Here is a 14,346-nt window from a genome sequence, read left to right as displayed (position 1 = left end):
TATTCCATTGTATATGTATACCACATCTTCTTGATCCAGTCATCCACTTTTGGGCATTTGGGTGGTTTCCAGGTTTTACCTATTGTAAATAGTGCTGCAATAAACATAGGTGCACAAGTGTTCTTTTGAATCAATGTTTTCGTGTCCTTTGGGTAGATCCCTAGGAGTGGAATTGCTGGGTCATATGGTAGCTCCATTTTTAGTAGACTGAGGAACCTCCAAACAGTTTTCCATAGTGGTTGGACCAGTTTACACTCCCACGGGCAATGCAGGAGAGTTCCTTTTTCACCATATCCTCGCCAATATTTGTTGTTGCTTGTTTTTTTTGATATGTGCCATACTTACTGGTGTAAGGTGGTATCTCAGTGTGGGTTTAATTTGCATTTCCCTGATTATCAGAGATGTTGGACATTTTTTCATATGCCTACTGGCCATTTGCATTTCCTCTTTGGAGAAATGTCTTTTAAGTTCTTCTGCCCATTTCTTGACTGGATTGTTTATTTTGTTTTTGTTGAGTCATGTGAGTTCTTTGTATATCTTTGTGATCAGTCCCTTATCAGTTGACTGGGGTGCAAAGATTTTTTCCCAATCAGTGGGGTGTCTCTCTGTTTTGATTAATATTCTGATTTTTAAATAATAAAAAATCTGGAATGGAAAGGGAGTTGTCTGTCTAGTCATTTGGCTAATGGCTAAGATAAAATGAAACTTAGTCAATAGCCCTTGATTAAGAGACTGTACTTTGAGAAACACTGATGTAACAATATGAATTTCAAGTCTTATTAAGAGAGTTACCCAATGGTCTAATTCTACATCCACATGATGACTCAGACAAAGTGATTTGATCCTTTAAATGCTTCCCTAAGGGATGAGAAAGGCTAAGTGACTGCTCACAGTCATACCCCTACCTATGGCACACCACTCTGAAGTCCATGTCTCTTGATGGGTAAGCTGCTATTCTGAATAGAAGTGGTAAAAAGAAAGGAGGCATTCTTCACTGCTTCAGTGTTTATTATAGGCCTAGAAATAATATTCTGATAAGGTCAGGCTTGCGTGTTAAAAGGATTAGGCTCACCAAAGAGTAAAGGATGGATTTGAAGAATGAGATCAGTGGGGAAACAACAGGAAGAGTACACAGAAAGAAGGATGAGAACCAAACTAACTATAGTGGGTGTTTCAGAGGTCTAGGAGCTATATGGGAAGAAGTGACTGAGAGTTCTAGAGGAAGACTTAAATGAAGAACACCACATCCTGTTCTGAAAAAGAAAGACCCAATATTATAAGAGTATAAAATCTCCTCAAATTAATCTACAGGTTTTGTTTTTTTTAATCAGTGAAAATACTAAAGGGATTTCTTTAGGGTATGGGAACTCAAAAAATGACCTTGAAGTCAGTCTAGAATAATAAATGTAAGAATGTGTTATAAAGAGTAGAAAGGAAACTCGCCTATTGGTATTAAAATATATTTTAAATATGATTATTTAAAAAGGGAAGTACTCTAAAAAAATCAAACAAAGACTGAAAAGTCAAAGTTCATAAATTCAAGTAACCAGAACATGATAAAAATGGTGTTTAAAATTATTGTATAATTTATTGAATGCCTAAACCTTTGGCTAAAAAGTAGTGTAAAAGATAACACAGACATTAAAAATTGTACAAAAAAATCTGTATTAATTGCCATGAAAATAGTTCAGAATACATTATGATGTGAACAGGCAATTGCAAAGTCTTATGTATTAGCATTTATAAAATTTATGTATCAGCATTTGTATAACAATATCTGTACAGTATATGTGTACAGGAAAATTACGGAAGGACACATCAAAGTGTGGTTATCTGAATTGTGGGTGGTATTTATATCCTTTGTTTTCCTGTGTTTTTTTTTTTTAATTGGTTTTTATTTAGCGGTAAATGTGCATACATTTCTAATCAGAAACACAAAAGGTCTTTCTGTTTTGAAGAAAATAGAAAGGAGGGATCTGGTGTGAAATGCCATGCCAAGGTTAAGTTAGGAGGAGAATGACCTGTTGGTTGGGGCTGACAGGCGAGTTAATGGTGATCTCTCAAGAGCTGCTGCATCCATCTGCTGCAGTGATGTGGTGAAGAATGAGAAAACACGCACTGTCTGTGGAGAGCACTAACTAAGAAAAGAAAGGAGTTGCTTGGGTTGTTTGTTGGTCAAGGGATAATAGAGGGAAGTCCCAATATAGGAGGGAAAGGAAACAGTAGTGGAGTGTGGTGAGGTACTTGAAAACTAGAATGAATGGGAGCTCCATCAGAGGAGGAAACCTTTCCAAATGAAAGAAAAGAGGATTTGCCAGTTTGTAAACTCAAAGGAAGTTTGGTGTTTTTTTTTTTTTTTTAAGATTTATTTATTTATTTATACAAGCACTGGGTACAGTCAGAAGTGCGGGAGGGTAAGAGAATTCACCAGAGCCAGAGCGGGGAGCAGAGCAGGCAGGGGGACCGAAGTACACTGCTGAGGGGAGCAGCGGGCGGCAGGAGAGGTCTGCGCGCCATGTGGGACCCTCCTCTGGTGGCCTGGGAGCAGCGCCGGGGATTGAACCGGCGCTGCAGAGGCTGAGGGCAGCTTCACAACCCAACGCTCAACCACTGCGCCACCGGGGAGGCCCACAAAGGAAGTTTTAATAGCATTCCCGTGATGATCTGGCTTTCTCTCTAAAGTACAATGTATGCTAATGTGTTAAGAAAAGGAAGGGAGATGATAAGGTAGGAGGATAGCAGTAAAAATTTAATGTGGCCTACACAAACTGCAAGAGGGCTGACTGGGGACCTGTAGGATTAGCTGGTGACCCTGAAGTAGTCAGGGTTGGAGACTTCATATTAATAACAAAACTGTATGTAATAGTTTTTACCTCTGTAACAGCTCTCTGCAACATAGGTTAACTACCATGTAAGGGCACTTGGACTAATTAAGGATTGTCCTTTGCATAGAGTGTAACACAGGATGACCATAAACAAGAGAGGTTGGTACAAGCTGCATGGGGTGTGCGTGGAACAAGGACTACAAAAAAAGTAGTGACCTCAACAGATTTGAGTTAATTTTAGTTAAGTTAGATTTGTTAGAATAATTTTCAACTGCAAATTATGGAATAATTTATGAACTTTTCCAAATTTTCCAGGTGAGGAGGAAGCACAGCAGAGTTTTTTACTGGGTTCTCTTAGAAAGGAGAAAAATACTTCCGAGAGATCTACTTCGGGAACTTGCCCATCCATCATCCTGGCCATGACTAGGTCTCTTGTCCATTCCTGGATGGGTTCCTAACAAATGGGAATGAGATTACCTCGACTGCCTTAGACCAGCCCTTCATGGCTGACAACCAACAGTGTCTACTACAGTAGGCAAATAATAATAAGTTCTACTCTGTGGACAGCCAACTTCTTCAATACGTTACCTCATTTGGAGAGGAGGGAAATACAGAGTGAAGGGAAATTCTCAAAAGAGGGAATTGAGAGAAGAATGGGGAAAGATGAAAAGGTATTTTGTCCAAATACAGCCATTGAAACAAAAATTTTAATTAAAAATATATTATTATAAAAAGTAATAAAGTGAGGAAATACCCACAATACATTGTTAAATGTTTTTAAAAGGATCATAAGACAATGTGCATATAGAATAACAACCATTTGGGACACTAGCCAGTAACCTAGGCACTTGCATTTCAGATTTTCTTACTGATTTTTATATCCTCCTCTGAAGTAGTTATAATTAGCTTTGTATATTTGTAGTTTCAGTTCTGGATGGTTTTCCACGGTGGGTTAATAATAGCCATCACAGTGAGGTAATGATTCCTCCCTTCAGACTGTCCATTTAGTCATTACATTGTTCCTCAAACAGTAACTTTTCTGGACTTGGTGAAAATCGGTTGCTATTTTTTTTTTTTTTTTTTATTTCTAGTCAATTGAGACTGATTTGTACTCACTGAGCTTGGGCTTCACTCCCAGAAATGAATAATATATATTTTCTCTCTTCAGGGTACGTATTTTATTAATAAAGTTTATTTGCAAGGCCACTTAAAATGCTTTTGTCTACTAGCCTGAAGCAATAAAAATAAATTGTAAATTCATAATTGTAAATAAATAATTGCTTTTACTTATAATTTGGACCTTCCCCACGACAATGTGTCACCTGCTCAGTCATGCCCTCCCCCTCATTGCCAGTGGCAAGAAATCCGCAATATGGCACAGCTTGACAGCTCTTCTTTGGAACAGAGTTTACAAAGTGTGACTTTTTAGCTCATTTCCAGCTTCCCTTGTTTATTGCTTACTTTGAATTCACCAATTACAGTCTTCTAGATGACCTGAAGTCTTGAGTTTCTAAAGAACCCTTTAATACTCCTCTTGCTTCATTAGAACTCGTTTTGCCTTTTGTTAGGTAGAGCTCCTGAGGACCAAGTGAGAAGTAAGAGGAACTTGTTTATAAAGCAATCTTTGCAGCCCATTGTTATTGTGAGTTGATCAGTGAAATTGTGAAGGAAATCCTGTTAAGTTTTGGAATAAAGGGTGTGTATTAAGCAATAAGCTTGGTGTGGGGGCAGATTCTGCCTTAACGCAGAATTGGAAGGAATGAGTGAAATCACCAGTGAGTGAATGAATCCACTTGACTGATGTCTAAACATGCTTTTATTGTTCACTTATTTCACTGATTATGTAGTAAAATTGTACAACATTTTATGGGAGAACTTGGTGCTACATTCAACAATTCCATTTCTGGATATATATATCGGGCCACAAAGATATTTGTGCACCCACGTTCACAGCAGAAAATAGAAGGCCCCATCGACAGATGAATGGATTGGCAAAATGTAGTGTAGCCATACAGTGGGGTATTATTACTATTCAGCCTTAAAAAATAAGGGAATTCTGATAAAATCTACAGGGATGAGCCCCTACGACACTATACTAAGCGAAATAAACCAGTCACAGAGGAGCAAATTGCAGTATGAGCCCACATACACCTACGGGAGGAGGTTTCTACAGTTTTCAGATTCATAGAAACAGAAAGTAAGTGGTGGTTGCCACTTACTTGTCTCAGGAGAGGGGGCTATGAGGAATTGCTTAATGGGTGTAGAGTTTCAGTTTTGCAAGATGAAAAAGTTCTGGAGATTGGTTACAGAACAGTCTGAATGTACTTAATACTAAACTGTACACTGAAAGATGGTTATGATAGCAGATTTTGTTAGGTATGTTTTATCTCAATTAAAAAGATGTTTAAGTATATTAGTAATGGAGAGGGGGGGAGCTGGCCATCATTATCATCAGCAGTTTCCTGCCTTCTTCATGACTTTATCATTATTCCTTATTGTGCAGGCAAGCATGATCTTTAACTACTGTTCCTATAATCATTACCCCTTAGTCCACATGGTGGCATTTAGTGTAAGACATCTTTGTTATATGTCATCTGTTTGAGACTGCAGACTCCCCCAACACCTTTCATAAGAAACACATTGGACTGGATACCTTCTTAGGAATCAACAAACATTTGAAGATATATCTTGTCAAAACTTGGATAACAAATTTGAAGACTGGTTTATACATTATAAGGAGAAAAAAGATCATTCTTGTTGACAAGTCATATTCGTCTTGTTTTTAATTTTTAAATAGACTAAATGTATGTGTTTTTGTTGCTGAAATTTTGAGAATGTGAGTATATCGCTTAGGTTAGGTAGAGCTATCCAAAACTCTAGAATCGTCCATTCAAAGCTGTCATTTTTGTGTTTTATTGTATGCTTTAAATCAGTAGTTTTTAGTATCTTTCAGAACTAATCATATAGTCTTTATATGTGAGGGGGGGAAATATGAATAACCAGTAAAGCATTTTCCCATCAGAAAAGTTGAGGAAAGTTTTCTGTTTGCATGTTTTGCTTCTAAATAAGAGGATTAGAGCTCTAGAACACCCCAAATGAAACAATTGCAAGGCTTTAAAGATTTCTAGTAGTCAGACTGACGTTCAAAGTCTTTTCAGGGGAGCTGCCAAGGACAAAGCCCTACCTAAAGTCACTTTACTTCATGATGGCATCCTGTTGAAACTTGCTTCCGTATTACGTGTTTCAGAAAGATGCAGTGTGCCTGTGACTGTTCATTATAAGTGTGACTAGACATTCAAACTAATTATCCTAGAATCGTGCACTATAGCATAAAAAAGGAAACTTTTAAATCTGTGTTTAACTTATAGAGACTTAATTGGCACTATCTATAGTTTCATTACATTGCATCACTGGAATACTGTGAAATACTTGAGTGTGTTATAAACCAGATTAATTTAGATTAAAATCTCGAGCTAATTTAAAAGTATGTCTCATGATATTATAAATTGAGATAGAACAGATAATGAGCTTAAGTAGAGAATCCTTTGAAATGTCTATGATCAAAGCACTTGTGATTCTGAAGGAAAACTGTTTTCCTTACCTTGTTACTGTTATAATTTATTTATTCATATCATTCTTGGGAATTACTCCTATTTTTTATGTATGACCAGAGTTCCTGACTTAGCTGTGTGTATTTCCCCTTTAAGGTTAGGTGTTCAAAGTTGGGGAGCCCAAATCATATTTATCACAGGTCCATAATGCTCATCAACCTACCTCACAATTGAATTACTGAAAGTTATGAGATTTTTGGTAAGATTTTTTAAAAAATCATTACTTTGGGAGAGGAATAGTGCAGCGTATGTCAGTCAGCAAGTCATTCATTTTAGTTGGTTAATAAGATGGGTGAAGAGGAGTAATAAAAAAAAAATAAATGAGGGAAATAGTTCGAGATAGTTCATGTGGTTCCTTGATAGTTACCCATTTTATAGTTCATATAATAGAAATGTTGGTGTCACTAAGGTTCTCCAGAAAAATATAAAAATAAATCATTAATCTGGAGCTCACAAACTCATACTGAATTGTTAAGTGTTCTTAAAAATTTGACAAAGTGGGGCCTCCCTGGTGGCGCAGCTGTTGAGCCGCTGGGTGAGCACTGGGTTGCGAAGCTGCCCGCAGCCTCTGCAGCGCGGTTTGATCCCCGGCCACTGGGCGAGGGTCCCACATGGCGCACAGACCTCTCCTGCCGCCCGCTGCTCCCCTCAGCAGTGTACTTCGTCAGTCTGCCTGCTCTGCTCCCCGCTCTGGCTCTGGTGAATTCTCTCACCCTCCCTCACTTCTGACTGCACCCAGTGCTTGTATAAATAAATAAATAAATCTTTAAAAAATTTTTTTTGGCAAAATGTGTACAGAATAATAATTTTTATTCATAAATATACATATTTAACTATCATAGATTTTATTTACACCTATATATACAATATGTGTAATTTTTAAAAGACAGATGAGAAAGTCTCACAGAAATTATCTAACAATGAGGTTTTCTTTGTTCTCTGAGTGGTGGGATTTTGAGTGATTTGTGTTCTTACTCTGGATTTTGTTTTAATTTTGTAAGTTTGTGCAGTAAGCATATACCAATTTGGTAATTAAGAAAAATACAACATGTTCTTTTTAAATAATTGCATGAATAAAAGCCACATTTTTTTTACCATGTAGTTCATGTTTTTTATAAATTTAGATAGGCCTTATTATTAATTAGTTAAATTAAAAAATTTTTAATTGTAATTGGCTGCTTAAATTATTTGGAACACTGAAACATGAAGCGAGCAGTTTTAGTCTTTGTACTGTTTTAAATGGTTGGTGCTTAGTGTTTAAGAAGCTAAAGATGACAAGCCAGCATGACATTACTTTAGGTTAGTCATGCTGTTTAAAATCCAGTGCTTACAAGTTGTGTGCATATGTTTCCAATAAAGACTTATTTGCCACAGCAGAATACTACTTCGGTTAACATTTTGTGTTTCATTTTCACACTCCTGTTTATTCATTGAAAGTTGTTGGCCTGCCATGGTTTTCTTATGTTTTTAAGGACCATTCCTTCATAGAACAACATGCTCCAGAGTTTTCACCTTTGGAAACTTAGATGGTAACTCCTGAGATCCACTTAGGTGGATCTCAGAAAGGATTCCTGTACACCTCTGTCATTGCACCTCCCATCCCCTCTTGGTGCTTTGTTCACGGACCTGGTAGTACTGACCACATTTTCTTATATTGTGACTCTGTCTTCCCCAGACTTGGGACACTTTAATGAGTGTCATTTGTTGAATGCTTGCCATGTGCAGAAACTGCACTCCTCCTTTGCATACATTACTTCATTAAAAGAAGTACTATTTCTTCATCTTATAGGTACAACAACTAAGGTGTTGGCTTTAAACAATGTGAGAATGTGAAGACAGAATTAAAGAAAGAACCAGTGAAGGACAGATGGAAACCCATCTCTAACCATGCTGTTCTCTAAGGGAGGGCCTAGTGGTCCAGCAGCTGAAAAAGTGTCCCCATAGTGTTGCCAGCTCTGGCTGTCTAATCACTTTTCTAACCCTCACACGAACCAGATAATCCCACCCTCCTTTGCACACACCATCCTCAAAGTATTTTGAGAGTTAGGTCAGTCTTATTAACCCCAAATTTCAAAAGATCATATCATGGATATTGTCTTAAATGTCTACTTTCAGATATTGTTTCTGAGTTTTAAATCTTGTATTTCAATTTTACCAGTTCTAAAATTAGAAAAAGATGTAACCTTGGCTTGTTTTCTGAATGCCCTCCTTGCTTCATGCCGGGAAATAGTAATAATAATAATAGCAATTATGGCTACCATTTATTGAATGCTTACTATTGTGCTAAGTGCTTCACAGTGATCCTATGAAATAGATTTTGTTACTTTCCCATGTTACAGACCAGGAACCTGAGGCTTAGTGAGGTTAAATGGCTTACGAAGGGTGTGTTGGGGGTTTGAATCTGGGTTTTCAGACTGACTTGAGTTAAAAATCTGTCTCTTGTTAGAGTTATTAATTTGAACTAATTATGCACACCTATTGTATATCAGTTTCTTGAGTTGTAAGATTGATAATATTACTCAATGTTTTGATGTGGATTGTTTTATAATAGAAAATACTTAGAACGGTGCTTGACACATGGTGACTGCTTGCTCAGTATTAAGTGCTACAAAGATAATAATAGTTATCATTAATGTTATTAGCAGTCACTGCATTTTAATTGCTGAAATAACATTAAACCATACAGTCGTATGTGAAATAAAAAAATATGTCCCTCTGTAAGGTCAGGAACGGGCACAGTGCAGGTTATCTATGATCCAGCAGACCAGGTAAAGGAGGAGTCAGAGTCCTCAGTGGCTTTTTGCAGGTTTTTATTGGGGTTTACCAGGTACACAGCAGGCAGGGGTACTGGGGCAGGCCTCCCAGCCCCCAGCAAGTCTTCACTCTAAATGAGCTCTCCGGTGATCTCGGCTTCTCTTTCGGCTTCTACTGGCGTCCTCATGATGCCGTCCTTAAAAGCCCAGTCTTAGCCCAGGTGAATCCCATCTACATATGCCCATGCCCTATTCCAGGTGCCCACCATCAGGCATGCATTCAGGACCGCAAGGATCCATCATCTATCCTGATGGCAGGAGGGCAGAAAAGCCTGACATTTTTCCCTTACCCTACCCCTCGCACCACCTCCAACTCTCCTCTGCATTAACCACAGACACCAGTTTGGTGTATGCATATCATTCTAAAATATTTGCTGTGCTATCAGAAACTATTTCTAAATTGTCCTTTCACTAATAAAATTGAGGACAAGAGTGAAATTTTTTGTAGTGCTCTTAAGAATAAGAGAGTGGTGAGGTAGGAAGGGAAAAAAATCATTCATTCAGCAAATATTTATCAGGTGCTTTCTATCTTCCCTCTCCAAAATGCTGAAGATACATGCATGTTGAATTTCTATTTTGACCGCTAATTGTTTTTTTTTCTTTGGTTTTATTTAGGATATGATGTTTCAGCTTCTCCGAGGTCTGGACTTTCTTCATTCTCACCGAGTAGTACATCGTGATCTAAAACCACAGAATATTCTGGTGACCAGCAGTGGACAAATAAAACTGGCTGACTTTGGCCTTGCCCGAATCTACAGTTTTCAGATGGCTCTTACCTCAGTGGTAAGTGAGAGACAGCTGTTCTTTCTTTAAACTTATGTTCCTCTTTCACTTGACAAACTACCCCCATTGTATTTCCCTAGTGTTATTACTGCTCGTGATCAGTTGGTGGATAGAAAGTCTTTGCATTTTTTTTATAACCGGGGTAGGAGGAGAACAGTCTGCTTAGAACTACAGGCACATCCGGTATGGCTTGTTGTGGACAAGACCCATTGCAGAAATAGCCTGTTGCATCTTAGCCACTAGAAAGGAATCAGTTGCAAGTTTCCAAATGTTCTTTGCCATGACTGTTTTAAGAGCTGTATATATAATGTGTGAGGAAACACAGCTCAAGGTCAGGGAAGACAGAACACCAGGATTATTGACCTGTCTGCAACATCCTGCTTTGAGAAACAGCCAGGGCGCCTGCACAGGTGTGAGAAAGCAGTCCTCTGAATATGTGCTGCTGACTGTGAAGAAGAAATTAAATTTACAGTGAACTTGGATGACCCGTGAACAAGTAGCACCACCTGCCAGGTGAATCTTCATCCAAGCCAAAATAGACAGAGTAAACCCAAGAGCACTCTTTTGGCAAAGAATGACAGTTATGATATCCTGTTCTTTGTCTCATTCAAATACAAAACCATAATAACCATTGACTTCAGTTAGTTTTTATGTCTGCTTATAATCATTGTTTCTGAGATGGATTTTTATAAAATTTTGCACCCAAGATCTAAGGAGAGGCACTTGGAAGTGGGAACTAATAGCCCTTCTCTTTGAAAGACCTGTTTTGCATACAGATTCATCATAAATGCAAAAAGTCAAGGAACATCCTGTTGCTGTGTTACTTATTTGGAGCAGAAGTTTGATGTGGAAAATGCTGTTGGTTCAAGGCAGCCTGTAGAAATCACCCTCAGGGCATTAGAATAAGCCTTAAGAAAAGAAATTCTCTTGGGTCAATATGTCATCTTTCACATGTTGTCCATCTTCAGCCTCAAAGTTGTTCTCAGCCAGAGAGAACAGATGGGGGAGGGGTGTTAAGAAATGTATGGCAGCATCTTTGGTTATCTTAATGACTTGAGGGGGTGGAGGTGGCTGAAGGGAGACTGATACCGTGCACAACAAAGAATCGTTACCCCAAATTCGGATAATACCTTAGCTGATAAATAGAAATTTGGGAATAGAATAGAAAATTCCCTGAGATAACTTGCCTGAGGAAAAAATCCAATTTATAGAAGTATTCTGCTGCCCTTCTTCACCTCCACCTTGGAAATAAGGACTCTACAACCTGCACATGTAAATCACTTGCTTTCCCAGCTTTGTATACTTTACCAAAGGCCTCAGAATTTCTAGGTAAGATTTCTTTGTGTATGTTACCATTGTTGAAAGATGGATTCTACTTGTTTCCTCCTTGCTCAGCAATACACCATCTCTTTTGAGAGACAGGATACAAATGTTCGAAGGACATGCCGCAGCTTTGGGCTGGGTCAGGAGAAATCTTGTGTTCTTATATAATCACATCAGAAAGAGTTGAGTTTGTGTGCTTTCCTGGGGGGGGGGGGGCAGGGGAGGAGAGTGAGGATAGTTTGAGGGCTTCCCTTGGAAGTTGCTGCACATGCTGTTTTGGAGCTCCCCAGAGAAGCCTGAATAAGCTTTGTGATTCCAACAGTATCAGGGTTGCAAAAATAGAAGGAATTGGTCTCCTTGGGTCCATTATTTGAAGGAAGGATAACCTAAAACTATGACACTTTATTTTGATTCCCCAAGTGGACACTAAAAAACATAAATAAAAACAGGAAATCCATTTGGTTTTTGTTTTAATTTTTTTTTTTTTTTGGCTTACTGAATTTGAGGAATGATAGCCCAGCTTGTGCATAACATCAATTAACATTCCAGTCTTGCTGAAAGTTGATATGTTCAGACAGGAAAATGTGGACAAATTATTTCATAGTGGAAAGGGGAAAGGCAATCATAAATGCCTGGTTTTTCAATATCTAATTTGTATTGCATGGTGTTTCTTATGGTGACAAAGAGTAAAAAATATTAGCAAATGGAAAAGACTAGAAAAAATTCAGACTTTATTGAAAGAATTATAGTTGGAATTTAATGTTAGTAATAAAGGGTATGATTCCTACAGGGTACTGCATTAAAATTTTTTCCTGTTTTTTATATATATATTTTTTTATTTAAAGGAAAAATTCATTTGGTATAATGATATATTGGTTTACACACACATGGTAACAGATAAAGGCTTGGAATTCTTTTCAAAGCAAATGGATATTTATTTTTAGTATTTCTTGAAGAGAAAATGAATATACTCCATTTCCTGGAAATACACATTTTTTAGTGGATTATGTCATACCGGAAGTGGGGATCAACTTCATTTGTGGAATGTTAAAGGAATTACTAGCTCACTGATTCAAATCTAACATCTTACAGCTATGTAAAATGCTAATATATAAAAGTATTAAATTAATACCTATCTTCCAAAATCTGATTCAAAGGGCCCCTTCCGGTACACCCAGCAGAAATTAACCCCCCTTTCCTCCTCAGTTTTTTCACATGCTTTCTGTCTTGTATAATAATTTGGGGGTTTCATTTATCAGGCTTCAAGCTCCTTGAAGGAGTTGACTCTTGGGGTAGAAATTAATTTAGGAAAACCTTTGTAAATCTGGACTACAGTTGTCACTGTAGGTGTGTGGCTTAGAGGCAAATCACTTAGCTTCTTTTCATCTGATAATGGAGGGTTAAATGCCCTTTAGTGCCTAACCATGCCTGGTCCCTGACACTGAAATTTCTTGGGAGAAAATGGGGTTCTTGCTGCTCAGCACATGTACCCATATAGAGTAAGGGCTGCTTATACTTACTTATTTAGAGGTTATAGAACCAAGTTATGAGTGGTTACAGTGTATGCCCTAGATCCAGGCAAGTAGGGCCCTGGCCTGGGTCACACGCCTCAGAGGAGCTTGTACTGGCCCTGTTCCAGCCATGCCTCCCTTCATGGGTCATGCCATCCAGAATGCCAAGGAGACATCATCTAGAGTCTGAGACCCCTGCCACACTCACCTATACCACACTCGGGGCATCGGAACTCTAAAACTACATGGGCTCTTCGCAGGTCTTTCACCCAATGGCAGACTATGCCAGTTGTGTGCTCACTCAAGCCTAAGTGGCAGCTATTTGCAGGTGAATATATGGGCAGTGTGAGCATGTGGACTAAAATGTCCATTCATTTGGGTGTGAGGCCATTTGTGTTGCAAAAATGATCTGGGAATGTAAAGAGAAGTGGAGCCTGTTGTACTTAGCATCTGATGTGGGTTACTTTGATCAGAAGAGTTTCTCTGAAACTATGAAAATCAACTTCCGTGAAATGCTCCATTGTGGAGAACCAAAGAGAACATGTTACAGGGAGGTTCTTTCCATTGCAGATAAGTGATATGTAAGAATCATGACTCACGCAGTTATATAATCTCTGTGGCAAAAATGTTTCAAGAATATATGTTTACTCAACAGAATGATGACAAGACTAAAATTACAGTCATTCTAAAGGCAACATTCTAAGTACTTCCCAAGTCAAATGCAGTGTATGGTGTGGCTCATTTTTTGTCTGTCAAAATAAGAGCAAAATGGAGATCAACTGCTCTGCGGGCAGTTTTGGTGCAAACAGTAATGACAGGGAGAATCTCAGAACTAGCCTGGGGCACCACCCCCAAATAATCATGAAGTACTACGAAAGGTAGGTTAGAGAAGGAAAAATCAAAAGATTTTTGTTTATCATGCAAAAATCTTTATCATTACTTACATTGAACCATACAGCATTGCAGGGCAACACTATTGCCAATGGATTTGGTGTTTGGGGAACTTCTTATTAACCATTGCATTTTGAAAATGGGGAAACTGAGGCACAGACAGGTAGTTTGTGACCAGATTCAGTCTCAATTCACCAAATGACTGTAAACACTGGAGAATCCAAATTGTTTATTCTGGCTCTCATCCTCTACCACCATTCCCTTCTCCAGTCTTCTCTACTGTGAACTCCAAGACCTCAGGAGTTAGGAAACTATGTCCTGTGCAGCTCGGGTTCTACAAAAGCTATCAAGAGGTTCCACAGGTGTTCAACAGTCCATATTTTTTTAGAGATTTATTCATCTATGAATACAGGAATTGGGGTACAGGCCAGAGGTGTGGGGGGTGGGGAGAGGATTCACCAGAGGCAGAGTGGAGAACAGAACAGGCAGACTGACTGAAATACACTGCTGAGGGGAGCAGCGGGCGAGCCAGGTGAGGTCTGCTATGCCATGCGGGTAGCTCCCTGGCTGGGGATCAAACTCATGCTGC

At 38.5% G+C, this 14,346-nt stretch overlaps 1 protein-coding gene across 1 annotated transcript in view; it reads left to right on the top strand.

Moving 5' to 3' along the window:
* The window catches only part of CDK6 (cyclin dependent kinase 6), a gene marked incomplete at both ends in the record, with an annotated part of 218,215 nt that overhangs the window by 105,100 nt on the left and 98,769 nt on the right, over nt 1-14,346 (top strand). The window contains one exon of the mRNA XM_084230841.1: nt 9,865-10,032. Coding sequence (XP_084086967.1) covers nt 9,865-10,032 — 168 coding nt within the window. The remainder of the gene's footprint in view (nt 1-9,864; nt 10,033-14,346) is intronic.

Source organism: Talpa europaea (assembly GCF_964194135.1).
Source record: "Talpa europaea genome assembly, chromosome: 3".
NCBI lineage: Eukaryota > Metazoa > Chordata > Mammalia > Eulipotyphla > Talpidae > Talpa > Talpa europaea.
This window is presented reverse-complemented; position numbering and strand designations above follow the sequence as displayed.